This window comes from Platichthys flesus, chromosome 7 (genome assembly GCF_949316205.1).
Source record: "Platichthys flesus chromosome 7, fPlaFle2.1, whole genome shotgun sequence".
NCBI lineage: Eukaryota > Metazoa > Chordata > Actinopteri > Pleuronectiformes > Pleuronectidae > Platichthys > Platichthys flesus.
In genome coordinates this window covers 19,809,413-19,829,920 of record NC_084951.1, presented here as the reverse complement: position 1 = coordinate 19,829,920, position 20,508 = coordinate 19,809,413, and the positions used below count along the sequence as shown (strand labels likewise).

Genomic DNA, 20,508 nt, shown 5'->3' with positions numbered 1-20,508 from the left:
CCACAGTCTCAAATCAAATCAAATAATAAATACACCTGCCTCTGTATTTCTGCCTCTGCATGTATCCATCTATTTCCCCAACCCACATCTCTTCCAATATAATCCCGGAAGCCGGGGCATCACTCCCAGGACATGAAGCAAATGTCACAGAATTACCTCTACACCGCCACCGCCGCCGCCGCTGCTGCTGCTGCTGCTGCTTTACCCTCCGCACGTTATTCCACAGAAATATTCAAAAAGATAAATCCCAGCAGGCTGTATTCTGCCCTCCCTCTTCCATCCAAACCGTCCATGGATCATCCAGTTGTCTGTGAGTGAGTGAGTGAGTGACTGCTACCTCCCGGCTTGTGAACTCATTCAGGCAGGCAGCTAGTAGGCAGCTGCCGTTTTTCTTCAAAGCTCCACAAGCAGAGCAAATTAGAGGTCCAGCCCAGCTTAGTGGCTAAGCCAATGTGAGCTATTCACACTCCAGTTCCTGTCTGAGGCCAATGGCTGCAGCCCCACAGCCCCCGCATATTCCCGCCCACTGCCTCCCTCCCTCTCTCACTCGTTCTCTCCTTTCCCTCCGTCTTTCTCCTCGTCCTTTTTCCTTCTCCTGCTATCTGAGCCATAAATATAGACTGTTGTCATTACCTAACACATGGTCTCTCCTGATAAACACTAAGCTTCATTCAGATCTCGTGACTGAGAAAACGTCGTCAGGGGTGAACGATGGGTTAAGGGCGAAGAGGCCAGCCTGAAGAGGACGAGGGTAAGAAGTCAAGATAGGACGGAGATACACCATCGTGCTCGGTGAAAAGGTATAAATAGACCGGTGCAGAGGTTTAAGTGTGACAGTTGATGGTTAGCGTTCTCGGTGTGGGATTAGATTGTGCGGAGTTGGCCACAGGTTGAATTTGTTTACTATGCTTTGATTGGATCGGAGGGCCTGGACTTCATTAGGAGTCCACTGGCGGAGCAAAGGAAAGCTTGTACCTGGCAGCGCAGGCCTGTACCTGCATGGACATGGACCGTTACCCAGGAAACCTGACCACAAAAGCCCAGGAGCTGCCCTGAGGGATGAGGACTGCCACTTTCTGTGTGGATCCACATGGTCCGGACTCAGCCACCCTCTCAATGAACTCACACTAACTCTGTTTTTAAGGTGAAAGTTTGGGAGCTGGAGAAATATGCTTTGTTGCAAGCATGTCCAAAAATAGTTGAGATATAATATAAGTCTTCAGAAAATCTGTTTTTATGCTAAAATAGATCAATCTGCTGCCTCCTGCTTCAAATGTGTAGCACATACATGAAACTCTCATCGAACTCACAGCACGTAAGCAACAGGAAATTTACCCAAATCTTAAATGGTTTCTTAAGGGATCACCTACATTGACATAATGGTTCAAACAATCATGTCATTCATCATTTACAGTCTTACAGTGTCATCCTGACAATCAAATATTCAAACAAACAGCAAAAACCTTAAATCTCCCTCACTAATTCCTGAAGTACCTGCAGGAATTGCTTAAATGGGAACTGTCGAGAACTCAGAAGTATCCTTAAATTCAATCAAGCTGCACCAAGTTGCACACTCTCATAGATATTAGTCCCCTAAATATGTGAGAGTTTTTCCCTCTAGATCCATGAATTATTCCCTGATAAATTGTTGAAAACGTAAACGATAAAAATTCTGGATCCTCCCCAAAATGTTCTAGGTTGTTTCCTGTTCCATACAGCAGTCTATTGTCAAGGTTCGTGGGAAATTGGTCCGGTAGTCATGCTGACTAAGAAAAAAAACAAACCCAGATGAAAACACAACTTCCTTGGTGACAAATAATGACCAGTATAAGAGGAGCTTATCGGCCGGAGTAAAGATGGTGGAAACATATGCGCAGCCACATGAACACAAAGGTTTTAATCTTTTTCACTTTCTGTGTGGAACATCTCCGCCTTTATATCAATCTGCCATCATCACGCTCACTGCTCGGAGGCATCAAGGCTAACACACACACACACACACACACACACACACACATTCTGGAGCTACAGTAGAGTCACATCCAAATCATCACAAGACTCTCACACACAGATTAGTCTTCAAAAGACTTCATGATCATAACAGAGAATCTTTGTCCAGTCAGTGAATTAGCACGATTCAGTTCCCTGACCTCAAAAACAGGGTTATCATCGCCACTCTCCGCCGACAACAGCAGAGACGAGACACACTGAGCTAGCTGCCTTAAATGTGATCGTCAAACTGCAAACGGTGAAAAGAGCTCACACCTGCTTCCATCGACAATCCCGAGCTCTGTTTTTGTTCCATCAGGCTGTAAACAAAGCTGCTGTGTGGACGAAGGAGCGCTCGGGCCTGATCTCACCAACATTCGTACAGAAACGACTTCATGAAACGTTTCTGCTGTTGTCGGACGAGATAGAGGCTCATTAATCATAGACTGATCACTTTAAGTTGAGCCGAGTGACTGGTGATCCTGTCATCGCATCGTTCATTACCAGAATATTCACCCGATCAAAGGCCCATTGTCTTACACAGCCGAGGAACCGTGTATACGAGTAGTTTGAATGGCAAGAGCATTACTGTGAGCTACACTGGATGCTCGTGATCACAGTGGTTGCCGATCAGCATTGATTAAGTGAATGTCAGAACAGGCTGAGGGTGCAGTCTGTTGTTCTGCAGGTGCAGATACAGAACCAGAGGTTGTGTTAATGCTACGGTGTCTTCTGGATAATGTACCGTAAGATGCCTTTGAAATGGGCCTGGAGGAGATTGTCAATAACAAAAGCGACGTCAGAGACCACAGCCTCCGGTGCCAGATTCCTCCCACTTGCTAATCACACTGATGATAAAAGAGGAAGGAAGATGAGCAGTTCTTCTGGCCTGTGTGTGCAATGTGATTTGTTTCAATGGGAACAGATGATGCCTGCTAGTGTAAAATGTGCTAAATATGGCCATTAATATGACAACACAAACGTTCACAACGTACACATAGCCCATGTAAACACACATACAAACACCCATGCTGCACCTGTCTTCACACATCATTACTATGCATAAACACATGTTTGACCAGCTTCCTCGATGAGCTGGGAGGCCGTCCTTTTTTCCCACCCCTTCGGCGTTTTCACAGCGAATCGTGCGTTGGCGCAGCAGATATTTGGTCACATTAACAAAATATGAACCTTGCATATGTGCAAAGAAGGCAAACAGAAGCTGGGGCCCACTCAACCGTTGCAAGAATGAATGGCCGTCATTAGCATGAGGCTCCCCGGCAGCACCCTGCAATGCAGCGACACACACAATGGCGAGTGCCACGCTTCCCCCTGCCGTTCCCCCTCAGAGAAACCCTTTTGTTTGAGCAGCATCTGGACCTGACCTCCATGCATTTGAGGCTTGTGACCCCCCCCCCCCCCCCCCCCCCCCCACTCCCATCTCATCTCTTGTCCTCTTCTCTCCTATCCTAACCTCCCCTTAAAAACCTGCTCTGCCTCTACAGCAACCCCCTCCTCTTCCTCCTCCTTCCTCTCCTCCTCCTTCCCTATACATTGTCCATTTTTCTCACTCATTCACACGCACACACACAAACACACACAGACACACACACACACACAAATATACACACATATACACGCATATACACAAATACACCCCCCCACCCACCACCCCTTGTAGCTCAGGAGAGCAGCCATCACTTGATGCTTGAAAAGAAGGTCTGTGTACTAGTGGGCCTTACACAAAGCCTGCAGGGTGAATTAGAAAACCAAAGAGGAAAAAGCACCAAGGCTACTGGCCATCTGTCCCTCTGGGTTGGCCGTGCCTGCTCCGAGTGAGCCTGCCCCTCTATTTCCCTCACACAATTCCCACCCCTACCCCCACCTTCCCTGATTCCCTTAGCCTATATACACAGCATCATCCATACACACACACACACACACACACACACACACACACACACATACACACACACGCTGCCATGCATACATCACAGGCTTTGGATGGCGGATGGCGATGAGAGTGGGAAAAAAAATGGGAGAAGGAGGGCACAAGGAGAAAATAAGGAGCTGCCACTTGCCTGGATGCAGAGCGTGCCTGTAGCCAGCAAATCAAGCCGTAATCCCTTTCTTTGTGTGAGCGGCAAACAGAGAAATTTGTCTCCAACAATGATTTTCCCCGAGATCGGCAGTGGAGTGGAAAACAAGGAAGCAAGGGAGTGAAGGACAGCGAGGAGGGGAGGGAGCAAGAGAGAGAGAGAGAGAGAGCAAGAAAGAGAGAGAGAGAGAGGAGGAGATGGAGGGTGAGAGCAGCAGAGGCAGAGAGACGGTGGGAGCAGCTAGAGTGTGACAGCGAGAGACAGGAAGGCAGCCGCCACCGCTGAGCCACAGGGACGCTGACACTCACTGGAGGATTTAAAGTGAAGAGAGAACGATGGTGAGAGAAGGAGCGAGAGAGCAAGAGGGAGCAGGGAGAGAAAGAGAGGGAGTGAGGTGGAGGGAGGGAGGGAGGGGGGAGATCAGGTGGGGTGGGCTGGTTCGCGCTTTGGCTCAAACGCTGGGATGACGCCGAGATAACCCTCATCCCAGAGCAGCAGCTGTAGACGTGAGAGGGAAATGAATCCCACGAGAGAGCGACTGCTCTATCAATTGTGACATTTGCTGCACATGATAACAATGGGCATCTGTGGCAGCGGTCCGATGGAGTAGAGGGGAGAAGGGTGGATTTGACAGGAGGAGTGGGGGGTGGTGCTATTCCAATAAACACACACACACACATACACACACACACACGTCCAAAACCAGAGAGCCAGAGAGAAACCCCACCTCGGCCTGTGGTGGAGGGAGAGACACCTGTTCGAGTCACACACAGGGTTTAGAGAGAGCAACACATGTGCTCAGGAGAGGGGGAGGAGGCACGGACAAAGGAAACAGAGGGCCCAGAAGTGTGGCTATTTGACTGCTTTTGTCATTCTGCCTTGTCATGCCAAGAAAATATTTGCATGTGTGTGAGAGGCCGAGAGACAATAAACAGGAGGTGGCGACGAGAGTAGGTCAGAGAGAAAGAGAGGGAGAGAGGCATGGGCAGGAAGAAAGAGGGGGAGAAAGGAGGGGGGGGGGGTGATATCAACATTTCAGTACTGTGTCACGCACCATGTGGATGCTTTAAAAAGTCCTTATCGGGTATAATAGGCAGCAAACAAATTTGCAACGTCACTTAAAAATTGCTAGAAAAACCTCAAACACAGATATTTCGTTTTTAAAGACCAAAACTAAACAAAAACTTTTCATAATGTATTATCTGTGTAAAGCCTGTGATACACTCGTCATGACATTGGTACTTTATTTTATCACCTCCGCTGTGGAAGTTATGTTTTCATCAGTATATTTGCTGTGTTTCTGTGAGCTAGCAGCATTACACACAAAAAAACTAGACGTTTTACCGCACACTTGGTTTGTCAGAATATTTAGTTTGATTGTTCGCAGGATAACGCAAAAAATAAATGAACAGATTTCCACGACTTGCTGGAAAGATTAGATATGAGAAGAAACCATTATATTTTGGTAAAGATCTGCACAAAGGGGCGGATCCGGAGTCCTCCCCCCACACACACTTTTTTAGGGAGACATGACGTTTTTTGATATTTTGAAAAAATATCAATGTGTGTGTGTTTTTTAGTTTGTTGTACTAGTTTTAAGTGAATCACACTTTGTTTCTGTTAATACTCCCTTATGTTACAAAATCATGTCTGAAATAGTCCCGAATTCTTTTATTTCTGTTTGAGAAATTTCAGCTGGAAAAAAAAATTTGTGCGAGAAAATTATTCAGCTTTTAAACAAGTTAAGTTATATAATTGTGACCCAAAAAATGTACATTCTCATCAGGAATCAGTGAGCTTGTGGCTCATAAGAGATCAAGTCTTAATGGAAAATTTCACATAAATTAAATTAGTTTTGCTATTTTGATTTTTTGACAGAAAGAAAAATATTGAATAACGCAAGCATCCTCTTTTAATGATTCGTCTGTATAACCAGAGTGGGTAGAGTCCATTGTGTTGTCATTTAATGAAGCTCGATCTAAAGACACTGGATTTTTTTATTTTGAGAACACAATTCCGAACAAGAGGAACATTTTAAAATGAATGAATCATCTGGGGCAGCTCTCCTTGCATGGATGTGCTCACGTGACTGCCACTCAACAACAACTCTTCCATCATGCCTCACACAACGTGCAGCATGGAACATTGACGGAGTATATTTCATTGTTACGTGTCTGCAGCTGATGCCTCATTTCAGCAGTGACCTGCTCAGGTGTTTCAAGTGGTCTACACATTTGTGCTGTGAGTCACTTTTCAACCACGCACCAGGAATAGCACTGAGGAAACACTCAGCTCGGTGTTCACCTGTGTGTGCATTGGTTAGCTGAGAAACAGAAGCGGAGGAGAGGTATCAATATCAAACCGTAAAAATACTGCATTACAACTTAATCTTCTAGAGTCAGACAAATTTTCACTAGAAACTAAATTAATTCAAAATAATAAAATTGATAGTATTAATTTTGCTGAATGCTCCACGTCAATGTTCCATTTATTCCATTATTATATCATTATTCTGCACTGACATCAAAACAGCACTGAAAGGACGAGCCGGTCCAGATGGAGGAAACTTAATTCATTGTCTAGTAGCGTCATAGACAACTCTAAAAACCATCTACTGGTACTTATTATTTTTGTACTCGCGCAACTGGAGTCTCTAAATCACATCCGTCGATGACACAGCTACTGTTTAATATGTGATTGTTGCATTTGGCTAATCCCAAATTGCTAACTTTCAATCAGCTAAAAATGCCAAATGTTTTCCTGCAAATCAGAATGTGGATGTTGGTGTTTACTCCCTCATTACTGGTCATTACTGCAGGTGCACACATGGACAGCTGCACACACCAAGGGCGCTTCTTACTTTGGAATGCATGTGGATGTGTGCAGGTGCAGTTATTGCCGCTGTGAAGTGGCGTGCACTTCTCCAGGCCCGCGTGGAGTCCAAAAGTTGTACATCAAATGATACAATTTATCTTGACAGACCCCCTCATGCTTGCAGATGAGAAAAAGCATTACACAAGAGTCTAAATCATTATCGCATGAGGAACTTCTTTGTAGTTGCAGCAAAGCCAAATGAAAGAGCACAGATCAGAAAATAATGAGACTTTGTTTTGTTGAGATCAACGGAAAGAAACAAGTCCTGAAGCTGCACATTGTTCCTCTTCTGAAAGGCTAACCTAACTTCAGCAATTCACTGAACATCGTTATTGTCTTTCTTCATTTGAGGCAAAAGTAAGCCTTCACAATTCCAATCTAACAGCTCACACCAGTCCATTTATGGTAAACTTTTCAGATTTCCGTTTATATTTTACAACAAGTCAGAAACAGATTGGATCATAGATTATTCTGTTATTGTTTAAGACGGCTCAAAGGGTCACACTAAATACTGTCAACTCAGCATTCCTTATGTGGCATTTGGCCTTCTGACCCTGTAAGAAAAAGCAATGGCTGCTTGTGACCCTTGTGGGTCTTTGATGTGAAGGACTTTTAGAGGCGTGCTTTACTTAATTCAGTATTTTCTTAGTCCTGAATAGGTGATAAGATTCTGTGCGTTAATTATATTAAAGATTTTAGAGACCTGAGGAGGCAATAAATGCAGCATGTACATTTTATTATCTACATTTCATCATATTAGAGGCTTTAGGGGCTGAATGTCTCCAGTTTTTCATCGTAAAAATTTGTGAGAAGTACGAAAAAATAAATTGCAACCCATTTAATCATCTGGTGAAGCCGCTGACGGCCCTATAAAACCATCAGTGGCAAAATATATTTAGCGTTTATATTTAGCCTATATTCAACTTTAATGACATTACTGTCAATCCTCTGCACACAGAGGCCTCCCCATCGTCCTTTGATCTCTGTGAGAGCCCGACATGTTCATCACATAATCAGGCAGGAATCTATTTTCAATATATCAGAACATCATAATCCCGGGCAGGGCACCAGGGGAGGCTAAGAGAGGCGGATTTACGGGTCACATGGTCCAGCGCAGGATGACAGACAGCCAGAGACCGAGAGGCAGAAGTGGAAAAGGCAAGAGCGAGGAAAAATAACAGACATCAATCTTTTCCAGAAGCCACAATTTATCAGGCAGCATTGCGATGCAAACACATGGAAACAAACACACAGTCACACAGGAGGATGTGGCTTTTTAAATGAATAATGATGTGATCCCAACCTTGGCTGATTCAATCATGTCTAAGCATATGTGTGGTAATCAAAACAATACCTCGGGGAAGGGGGAAGCGAGCAAAAACCACTCTCTAGTTTTGTTGAAACACTTTCCCCCTCAAGCTTTCTGGTCATCACAACTCAAGCAAAAAATGATTTAAAAAAACAAAAGAAACAACATGATATGAGAACAGTACACAAATGAACACAGCAGCGCTGGACTGTGTCACCCTACCGCAGACCCAACGGTTTGTGACGTAACTGAGCCCAGCTGTGGAGTCTGGCACGGTGCAGGGTGCTTGGCCTGAGCCACACTTTTTGTATATTTCATTGACAGCTGCAAAAACGGTGCTCTGACACGAGTGGCTTTAATGGGCAGTAAACACAAAATGCCCTATGAGAGATGGCGCTGGTGTGAACTGCTCGTTGCGTGTGTTTCTCTTCTCGTTTGTCAGATTCAGAAACAGAATTATTGTGACTGAGTGAAATAGAAGGATGAGATTAAATGGAGACAAAACAAATGAGACAGGAGCCAAATGAAAGTGGGTCACTGCATCTAAGATAAGGAAATGATGCTCTGGAGCAGTTAAGGACATCACTCTTGAGCCAGATGTCCCAATTCAAGCATCCAGTTTATGATTATCGTGACAGCTCTACTCACAAGGCACAGCATGGCGATAGAGATTGGCTCGGATGGTCTTCTGCAGCTCATGGTCGGGCGAAGACTTTTGAAACCTCAAGCTCAGGTAGTGCTTCAGGTCCTTGTTGAGCTTGTTACCTGGAAAACAAGAGGCGGACACAAACAGCTCAGGTGAATAAAACTCCATGTAAAGAAAACAAAGTCGTCTCTTTGCTGTTTACGTACATGGTGACCTAAAGCAAGGTCATGAAAGGTCATAACATTTCTATCGATACTAAAGGAGAAAGGCCATGCTAATCTTTCTAAGAAAATTTAAAAAGGACATTAGATCCGTAGTTAATTAATTAATTGATAAATAAAATCTATTGTTGTTTTTCAGAAATGTCCTGTGGAGGATTTCTGGAGAAGCGGGTCCAGACTTTCTCCATGGTTTGCCTTTCACATATGCACAACGCAGCGGGAGATTCTCTGCTCAGACACATTCACGACAGCAATACATCCTCCTCAAGGATTCAGGTGAAGGCTGGTGCAGCAGACAGAAGCAGGAGGTAATGTATTCCCCTTTTTTAGAAGCGTCATCGACACCAATTAGAACACATGCCTCTGCCAAGGGCCAACAGTCCTACACACTATTTCCTAGTTCTCATGCTAGAAATATAAAAGAAAGAAGGAAGTTACCTACATCATCTATTTGTCATAAAACATACTTTAACCTATAATATGAAACTTTGGGAGGGGTCTCAATAAAAAGCTGTGTTTGATGACGTCTTAAGGCAGCATGGAATCATGGGAGGAGGAACCAAGAAGCAGACTGACCAGCCACGCCGCTCACATCACAATTAATATTTTTCACCATCTGAATCAAACGTTGTGACTCTCAACCTACTGGATTCAATATCCAGCTGCTTTTATTTCATCAGATCATTAGAAGAAATAAACTGTATCAACGCTGTGAGGAGAGGAGAGGGGAGATAACAGGAAGGTTCATTTAGAGAGAAATTTAGAGGTCGAGGGAGGTTTGGCTAATTGATTAAACGAGTATCTGATTGGCCAGAAAACCCAGGCTTACTCAGCCTCCGGCCAATCAGAGGTGCTGATGCTGCTGGCTGGGTTTGAACAGAGCTCAGGCGTTCACAATGGGGCCAGATGGCCGGAGCCCGCTCTCACGCCAGGGTCTCATTTAGGACCATTTAATGATCTCCAAATATATCATGCATGTCTGGGGGCGCTGGCAGGCACTTCTGAAGGGAGGTGCCACGGCCTCCTGTCGGCCTCTGGAGGAGCAGAGGAGTTTCTCCTGGCTCTGGGCTTCAGGATGACAGGGTCAGTCGGCTGATATGAAGTACTGAATGGTTCGTTAATAAAAGGGAAACAAGCAGATTGAGCATGTCTAGCTTTTGTAATATGACTAAAACTGAGTGAAGGTATCAGTGTAGCAGCCGATAAAGTGAAAATGATCTCAAAGCAGGGGAATAGTCATGTTCCCTGATGTATGGCTCGATGGTCACTAAATCATCTGGCATAATAATAATTATAATAATATAAATTTAAGGTGTAATTCCAATTCAGAAACACAGCTGAGCTAATATTATCACAACTATGAACCTGATGTGGGGTATTTTCTCCCCAGAAGTGGAGACACTTGGTCGTTGTCTACTTTGCTGTATTTTTCCGTTTCCCTCTCTCTCTCCACATATACAAACACACACAACACACACACACACTACCCCCCCCCCCCCACACACACACACACATACACCACTGTGTTATTCGTTGCAAGCAAAGCACAGTCAGGTAATTGTTACCTAGCAACCAGCCATTGCTGACGACCATCATTACGGTCCCTGCTAGGCGAGCACCAGTCAGACTGTAAAAGAGATACAACAGCTCTCTCTCTCTCTCTCGCTCTCTCTCTGCTGTTTCCTTCTTTCTCTGTCTCCTTCCCTCTCGTTCTCTTTTTCCTCGCTGTCTTTCAACACAACCGGTCGAGACAGACGACCACACACGAGGAGCCGGATGCTGTTCGAGGTTTCTACCTGTTCAAAGGGAGTTGTTCCTCGTTATCATCGCAGAGTACTCAAGGGAGATTGTAGTTTCCCTGTCAATAATATTCTAAAGAGTGTGATATGTGCCCTGAGACAACTCGGTGCTATACAAATAAAACTGACTTGACTTGACATTTGAACACACCCACCCACACACACTTTACATACATGCATTCTGATTGATATAAATAGCTCATTCTAAATGCCTCATCAGAAATAAATTATGATTGGATCGTGCGATCGCACATTAGTGTTGGCGTTCACTGTCGTGTCAGCTTTGCTGGCTCAGATGCTTTCCCTGAGATAAGGAGCACTGTCAGGAACAACAGCCTCCTGTGGGTACGTGCAGTGAGCGGAAGGTAGGCTGCCCAGGCTTCCTGCTCCATCAATGGGAAAGTCATCAAATATTCAACATTTATGAGGATTTAAGCTGCATGGATCAGAGATTACAATCACACCACTGTGGCAGGTGTGTGTTTGAAGGCTTCATAGGACGTTCACCAGGATTACACTGGATATTTAATCATGGATGCTGTTTCACTAAACAAATAAGAAGAAGTTATGGGGCTGTTTGTGGTTTTCTACATGTAAAACAGAAGAAAATACTGATATCTATTTCTATTTATTCTGTTCCTCATACAGACAGGCAGCAAATTCACAGTTTGATGTGATACATTTTGAAGACAGCCTCAGAAAATGTCCCTGTTAATTTAATGTACTTAAACTCATATTCTCCATGGAGTTTGAGACAATGGTGTTTTTTTCCATGGTTCATTTGGAGTGGTTTATCAGCACAAAAAACAACCAGATGTGGTGAGAAAACAGACGATATTATCTGGGCTCTGCAACCACAGCACTGCAGATTATCGAACAATAAACACGATGAATGGTTCCATGACAAGCTGAATTGTTCAGTTGAACGTGTGTGCTGTATGCAGATCCTTGTCTTGTATCCCAGTCACAATCGTATGTGTACAATCAGGTTCTCCCTGGTAATGTGCAGGACATTATTATACACACATTGTGTGCTAATCCACAGCTGTCTCTTCTAAATATAATCTGGGAGGGCTTGATATTTTTTACAAAAATATATATATATTTCATAATGGGTTATTTTTTTACAGGCATGAATTTGATTTGAATACTAAAGACACCACATGTGAAGACTAAAATGCTGTTTTATAGCACAGGGAAATCAGTCCATCGGTATCAATGTATTAATGCTGATATGTTTGCTACAAGATCATCAAATAATCCCAAAAAATGTAAAAACCTTTTAACTGCATGGCCGGTTTAATTGGTGAACCCTTTATTGCCTGTGGTTGTGAATGTGATTGTGAATGTTTGTTTATCATAATGTGACCTGTCCAGTGTGAACCCACCCCTCGTCCCAATGTCGACTGGTCCTAGCTCGCCCACAGCCATCATAGGATAAGCGGTAGAGATAATGGATGAATTGAAATCTCAAACCTTTGATTTGAGATTTTTTTTTTTGCACCAGTAGAAACCCTCCTGGTATTCAACGTGTCCACAGCCATTCTAGAAGCTCATTATTTTTATTTGTGATATTACTGGCAAAGGTTGTTGTGCTCTAATGTTCAGAAAACACACAACTTCCCTCATACTGTCAAGTGCTGCAGCTGCTCTTGTCAGCCACTGCCTAGAAAGCTGTGTTTCTTTCTATAACACACTAGAGAAAACTGAAAATGCGTAACATGTCTCCTTTAAGGTAACTGTTAAGATCCTCAGGCTCAATGAATCTGTAACAATTATTTTAACTCATAATTTAAGCAAAAATTTCACAAACCAACAGTGTCTTAAATGTGAGAACTGGAGGGATATCTTAGTGTCCTATAATACTCTTGGTTTGGACCATTGGTCAAACAATTAAAACATTTCATCGACTGAGTCAATAATCGTTATCTTAAATAAAGACGTTGTGCTAAATGACGATGTCTCTTTGAGCAGTTGGAGAAAGGATTTTGTTGAGTCTCCAAACAATGCAATCACTCCATGGGGGGAGATCCCGAGACACCAGAGACCTGACAGCACTGAGAGACGTTTCCTGGGAGCTGAGATGTTTGGGGAGTCGACTGGTAAAAGACTGAGTGACAAGTGATCTGTGATTTTCAGCCTTGGATGAGGCGGAGGGGAAAGGCCCCTGTCCTCTTACAGATAGAGAGTGAGTGAGAGAGATGGGTTTAACCCAAATAAGAGTGGATTATACACATCCTCCATGCCTCTAGTCACCATTACATAACCTTAAATCTAGTTATGCATCCCTGTCTCATTTTGGGAGTGGGGGTGGGGGGTGTGCTCTCAAACATCTAAGGAGACTGATTCACACATTCTCATATATATATATCTGTGAGCATGACAGCACAGCATGATGTCTCCCTGATGTCATTTTTTAAAAAGTTTTGGATGAAATTTTATTTCTTGCAGCGTGGTAAAAAGGTCCAGGTTTAAGTGGTATCTTTAAAAAAACTGTGCATTAAAATATCACGGTCTATTCACAAGAGAGCACAAACATGCGGCTGTGACTGAAACATCAGCACGACACTGTGCAGAGCAGCTGCAGCCTATAGTGCCACATAGCAGCTGCCATCACCGCGAGTCAATCATGCCTGTGAAAACACACATGCCAGGTGGTTATCATTGCAAAACAGCAGTGCTACACATGCAAACAGCAGTTGTGATTTGTTTTTTTAAATCATTATTATTATTATTTATTATTTGTATGTGCAATCCCGACAAATAAAATCAACAGCTTGCAGAGAATGAACGTTGAGTCAAGGAAAATGTCAGCGTCTGTGTGTGTGTGTGTGTGGGTGTGTATGTGTGTGTGTGTGTGTGTTCAGCTGCTGATTGGGATTCCGCTCCCGCCCTCTGGCTCCACACTGCCCTCTGTATCTCGGAGCATCCCCACCAATAAGTCTGCTCCATGCAGGGCAGTTACCTTGGCAACCCTGAGCTCCAGCCATTAGTGAATGAGATGAGCCACGTGCAGTCACTGTGCGCTGCTGCCCCCCACTGGCGGAGCTGCAGCATAAGTATTGGAGGGAAAAAAAAGGACAAGACATGAATGTGACTTCAAAGATTTGATTCCTGATCCCAAGTGCAGCATTTTGAATTAGATTAAAAATACCTTGTAATATCAGATACTGACTGTGGTGTAAATTAACTAAGATGATTGACTTATGCATTGTCCTTAAATTCCATCCACTCATCTCTTATCCACACTGCTTATCTTTTGAGGGTAACACAGGGAGCTGGATCCAGTCCCAGCCGACACTAGGTAAGAGGCAGGTTACAGCCTGGACAGGTCGCCAGAGCAGCGCAGGGCCAACACACAGAGAAAAAACAACCATTCACACTCTATGGACGTTTAGGAGTGTCCCATCAACCAAACCCCAATCTGCATGTCTCTGGACTGTGGGAGGAATCCGGAGTAACCTGAGAAAACCCACTTAAACACTGGGAGATTAAGCAAAGTCCGCACAGAAAGATGGAATTCGAACCGGGAACATTCTGTGCTTTCATGTAGCTTCATACTTTTTACTCTTTTCACTTTGTTTAGTTGACAGCTGGAATGACTGGTTCCTTGTTAGATTAAGATTTAACAAACATCCTCATATCTACCAGCTGTAGTATTAAAATGCTGCCTCCTGTGCACGAATAATAATAACATTTAAAAAATAGATTTTGTATTCCTTTTGATGCTTTGACTGTGGGTCATTATCTCTTCTAGCACTGAAATGCACCTCAAACCATCTGGGAGTCATCATCTTTGATAACAAACACAAACACGGTGACTATGCTATTACAAATAAATCTGTTATCATGTGTTCAGTGAAAATATCAACACAACTGTTTTCCTTCCAGATACAGACCACAGGTGCCGGTTTATAAATCCTTAAATTATAACCACTACCTGAGATAATGTGACACAGTAAACACTCTGCCGCGTTTAAACGACTAATTACTGAAACCAAAATACACATTAAGATAAGATGTATTGTACGATTGAGAATGGAAACTGGAATTTAAATTCTTGTTTTGCAACTTATTCTTGTTTTTCAACTAAAGATGCCAAAACGTTGCATGCATGCATCACGTCAGTGCAACAGTGGTTCACACACGTGAATCCAACCTGTCTTTGGCTGCGGTCAGTCTCTCTATCTCCCCTGTAGGTTTCTGCTGTCAAAAATTAAGGGTTAGATGACAGACAGGTTGCTGTTACTTTGGGTCCAGGAGAACAGACTCCTGCAGCCATTGGAAGACACATGCACGGTTGCACACGCACGTATAGACACACATACACACATCATATTAAACAGCACCTGTAGTGATGACAGAGAGGATTACGGTGCGAGACAAGATGCCCTCCCAAGCCGAGGCTGCTGGGCTGAGGTGACTCTCTTCAGTGTCAAGGCAAATGATACGACTGGCTTTAAAGGAACAGTCTCACATTGTGGGGGAATTTACTTTCACATTCGGCTAGGAGACAGATACCACTCTCATATCTGTCTGTTAAACATGAAGCCAGCAACTGGATAGCTATTGAAAGAATTGCTAAGCTATTCTATACACAGCGTGGCACATACAGACTATGTTCAAGACTGACAACTCTAGGAGGAGGCGAGCGTGACTCACAGAATCCATGCTCACTATGCTGCTTTCAGACATATGATTGAACTGCCCACATTCGACTGCAGTTATCTAAAGGGACTTTATTTAAGAGCGTAAATGTCAGAGTCAGCTACTGAGTTTTTCATCCCAGCCCCCTCTCAAAATGTCTGGAGAAAGTCCAAGTGAGCAGATGTTAGATTAGAGCAGGACAATTTAAAAGGACGTTCACTGTGAGAGACCATGACGACTCTTATACGCAACGGACACAGAGTGTGGTATGAAGCAGTTTCTGTTCCAGGCCCGAAAAAAATCTGTCATTTTTATCATGAGTACTTTTCTCCTATTAGTGTAAGTGAAACTGTTATCTTGTTTTTGTATAGACTGATTCAGAAACCTGTTAATTAATGAGCTTTTGAGGTATTTTAATTTTGATACCTCCACACAGGAGTGGCATCAATTTTCTCACCTAACTCTCAGCAAGAAAGTGAATAAGAACATTTCCCAACATGTTTAGTAATTCCTTTACCATTATAACTTAATGTAGTATTCAGTAGTATAAAAGGAATTCCTCTTTAAAATCTGCGTGAAGGGTCATTTGGGTGACTGGCCGGTCTGTTATCACATTCAGATTAACGAGGCACCACTCTTGTCTGCATCCTTGTGAGCTCTGGCACAACAGGAGCGACACAACACAATTACAGACACAAAGTCGCACACTGATTAGAGCAATTACGGTTTCATCTCTACTCAGAAATCTTCTTAATCCGCAAATCACCCGAATGCAGCTAATACCTATCAGTCTTCAGCCTCCACAACCATCCGAAGCCGACAACACTGCAGAGCTCAACACAAACACAAAGAGAAGGCATTTCCTCCACAGGACAAATAATATTGTATTTCCTCTGACCAATTCCAAATAATGACCACCGAGTAGGAACTGGATATGCTGCTTCTTAAACAGTAAATTCCATTGTTTCAGCGGCTTCCTGTGGGTCTCAGGACATCCCGTCAGTCAACACAGGACTCTCCAGTTACACTTGAGAGCATTTAACTCTACATTATCCAGCAGAGGTAAGGAGGAGCCGTCTGAGACAACACTGATCAAGCTCCCCGGCTCTCTGTGATGGGCTCCTCTCTGCTCGACCGGTGTGAAAATATATCCGCAATCTCCAGCTATTACGAAGCCATTATCCTGGCTGAGAGAGTTCACGACAGCCGATACAGAAGAAGAGATGATAATGATGTTAAGTATGGGAACCACTTGCTTTCTTTTAATGACTATTAACACACTCAGAAGCAGGGGCCACATATATAAATGTAACTGTATTTTGCTCCTTCAATCTGCACATGTTTGTCGTCTTATAGCTGCCTGCCATGGGCCCTGCAATCAGAGGGGCAGGGGTGGAGAGGAAAAAACAACAATCACAGAGAGGTCAGCCATGGAGCTTTGGACCGCTCCTCTGCCTCCGTCTTCTATAATTACTACCTCCATAACCAGCCCCACCCACAGCAGCTTTCATGGTGTTCCAACTTCTCTCATTCGGTCCAGGGAGCGTGGAGAAAGCAGACAGATGCTCCGAATGACACCATCCTGCTCCGCAACACAGGATTCCTTACATCCTTTTTCACTTTATTCACATTTAATAACGGACTTACTGTGAGTGCCTCATTCAATCAAACATATGTTTTTGTAGCCCAATACTACATCTCACATCTTCTCCACATTACTGCTGAGAAGATCCAGGAAGCTTATCACGTAGCACATCTTTTTAATTTGGCGAATGCTTTTATCGGCCTTGTGGGTAACCAGACATTTTATTTAACTATGGCTGGAAATCAGCTGCCAGAGAAATGATCATTTCAGAACAAGTAACACCAGCTTGAAACAGTATTCAAATTCAATTAGTTATCAACATAATTATTGATTGATTCCCTGTTAATTGAAAAATCAATTAGCAGTATGATTTTGTTATTGCCATACAAAGGAGGCTATAAAGAACTTTCAACAGGTCTTGTATGAACACAAACATCGTTTTGGGACAGAGCGTCAGGTTTTGATGACTGAACGTGCTGAGACATACGGATGATTTATGTTCTGACCCAGTTCTCCGGTCCTGTGCTGCTGAGTCAGAGTCAGCAGTGCATGATGGGAGAACTGGTCGGAAGGAAGAGTCACAGACAAAGACAACTACACACACACACACACACACACACACACACACACACACACAATCACACAGTAGCAGCAGAGGCGGTGTGTTCCGCTCCAGTGCACTGCATCTGTTCATTGCTAAATATAACCACAGGAACTTAGGCCTTCCGCTCCCTCTGCTCTGTGTTACGAGCTGAGCAGGCCAAAGGATGGAGGAAGAAAACCCGAGCCAGGGTCGAGAAACAACAGCACGAAAGACTGGTGCAATGGAAGAATAAAAGAGTGAAAACTTGACGGAGAGAGTTGAGAGGAGGGATAGTTTTGAACGATGTGGGCACCATCCCCCCACTCTGCCTGTGCCCAAACATACTTCCACATAGACTAAACATGATTCCTGTCAAATACTGAAACAAGGCAAAACTCCAGATGGCAGGATCTCTATTTTTATCCCCTGGGCTCATTTTTAAACTGGAGGAAAAACACTTCTTTGTGCCAGGTTTCTATAAAAAAGTGCTCACAAAGCTATTTTAACATCTCCAATGTGGCAATTTCCCTCCCGTGAGGAACACATGTAAAAACAGGGGAGCATCGAGCGGCTGAATGCTCCCTGTCGCTCACGGACAGCATCAAGCTGCTGCGGTGTGAACATGCCATCAGTTCTAACTGGTTGCCTCTGTTAAATGTCATTGCCTGCCTGATACAAAGGGCCCCTCTGTCATTAAAGTCCCCTCGTTCACAGGAGCCGATGACCATGGGCAATGAGACGGAGATGAGAAACACATCCTCCATCTTCCTTCCCTCCCTCCGTCCTTCCTTCCCTCCCTCCATCCACTGCTGCAGCAGACTTGAACGCTTAATGGCACAGGGACGAGTGTGTCATCACCAGGCGGCTAATATGATGAAACTCACAATAAAACACAAGACAAGAAATTATCCCATTAGGCTTAAATTATAGTTTACATGCATCTGGATGAAGGAGTGGAAAGAGAGACGCCTTCTCAGCGAGTGCAATAACCACTAATTTGTACCTTGAGGGCTGTAATTGAAGGAGTTTCTTGATGTGGCCCACAAACAAACCGGTGCAGTTGGTGGAGGACAGGAGACGGGACATCCAGTGACCTAAATATATATCTGAGCTCTCTGCTAACATTAATTAAGATATGGAACAGCCACTTTTGCAAAAATAGCTGTTTTAACCGGGGGGCTCTCCATCCGATCTACAGAGCTGTGTGTCGGGAGATATTTGACAGACAAGACGCTGCAGAAGGAGATTCATTAAATGAATATGTCATGTGACTTTCTCAAGTTAGTTACCAAGCAGAGGCAGCAACCAGTGTCCTGAGAGGAAGCACGCTTTTTAAAAACCTGAGGCAACATCACAAAGAATTACAATTTTTAAACGAAGGATAAAGAAAACTGTTTTCAAACCAACAAACACACACATTGTTGTACTTCTGTCTTAGTGAGGACACTCATAAGTATAACTCACTTGCCAGCCTCTTACCCTAACCTTAACCATCACAACTAAATACTTAACCGTTTCCACCCAAACCTAAACCCAACTCTTACCCTAACCTTAAAAACAAGTCTTAACCCTCAAACAAGCCTTTGAAAAACTGAAGACCGGACAAAATGTCCTTACTTTGTAAGGTCTATGCTCAAAATGGTCCTCACAAATATACAAGTACAGGTTAACACACACACACACACAGCAGGCTGACAGCTGTGGAGATAAGATTAAAGAGAGGCCTTGGATCTCGACTGCCATCCTTGTTGTTATGATGTGGCAAACTCAGGTAGATATCTGTCCATTAACCCATTTTACCGCTAAACTGTTTTTCTTTTAAGGGTCACAGGGGGCTGGAGCCAATCTGAGCTGACGAGGGGGGGTACATCGTATATAGGCTCGTGGTAGAAAAGGTTACGGCGGATTCAAATCCACGTTAAAAGGTCAAGATCTAAAAGGCTCATTCTAAGTGTAAAGTTATTTGGGGGCATTTTGTCTTTATTAATAGGACAGCACTAGCGTGACATTTGGAGGGAGAACAGGGGAGGACATGTATCAAAGAGCCGAGTCAGAAATGAACCAGCAGGTGAGCCAGTGGGTTTTTCAGGCTTGGTCTAAGTTAACAAAAAACATTATTCCAAGCTATAGTTAAAAATACCTTTCAACGACCAGTCAATCAAATAGTAAATCCAAGAGCAGCAACTGACACTGTGATATGAGCCTCTGTTTCCTAGACTAAAGCGTCCGGGTCTGGGTGATGCAACGTGATTCGTCAACTATCCTCATGGGTGATAATATAACAGATGGTCGAGACAACAGAAGAGTCTGTCCATTATTGTCAGCGCTGTAAAAACATCAAGAAATGGACAGACTCCAACTTAAAAACAAGCTTTACAAAAATAAAATCTATCTAGAGCCAGCCAGAGGTGCAGTGATGAAGAGGAAATACCAAAAAGATGACTACTTTTCATGCAAATGTTCACTGTGATGTCAAGAGCAGATTTTATGTGACATGAACCATGTTGTGTCTTAAAGCGCCACATTTTGCTCAGTGAAGAAACAAACTAATGCATTCATTAACGTACTGACATGACCCATCTCTGCCTACAGTGGTCAAACTGCCACAGATTAAAGGTGGGTATGTATGTGTGTGTGCGTGTGTGTGTGTGTGTGTGTGTGTGTGTGTGTGTGTGTGTGTGTGTGTGTGTGCGTGCATGTGTGTGTGTGTGTGAGTGCGTGTGTGCGCAACATTAGTCTCAAGTCGCACATTGTGC

General features: G+C 43.7%; 1 protein-coding gene across 7 annotated transcripts in view; it reads right to left on the bottom strand.

The window, feature by feature from the left end:
* The window catches only part of LOC133957246 (membrane-associated guanylate kinase, WW and PDZ domain-containing protein 1-like), an 87,048-nt gene that overhangs the window by 52,334 nt on the left and 14,206 nt on the right, over positions 1 to 20,508 (bottom strand). For all 7 annotated transcript variants that reach the window (XM_062392725.1, XM_062392727.1, XM_062392726.1 and 4 more), the window contains exon 2: positions 8,920 to 9,036. In XM_062392725.1, coding sequence (XP_062248709.1) covers positions 8,920 to 9,036 — 117 coding nt within the window. The remainder of the gene's footprint in view (positions 1 to 8,919; positions 9,037 to 20,508) is intronic.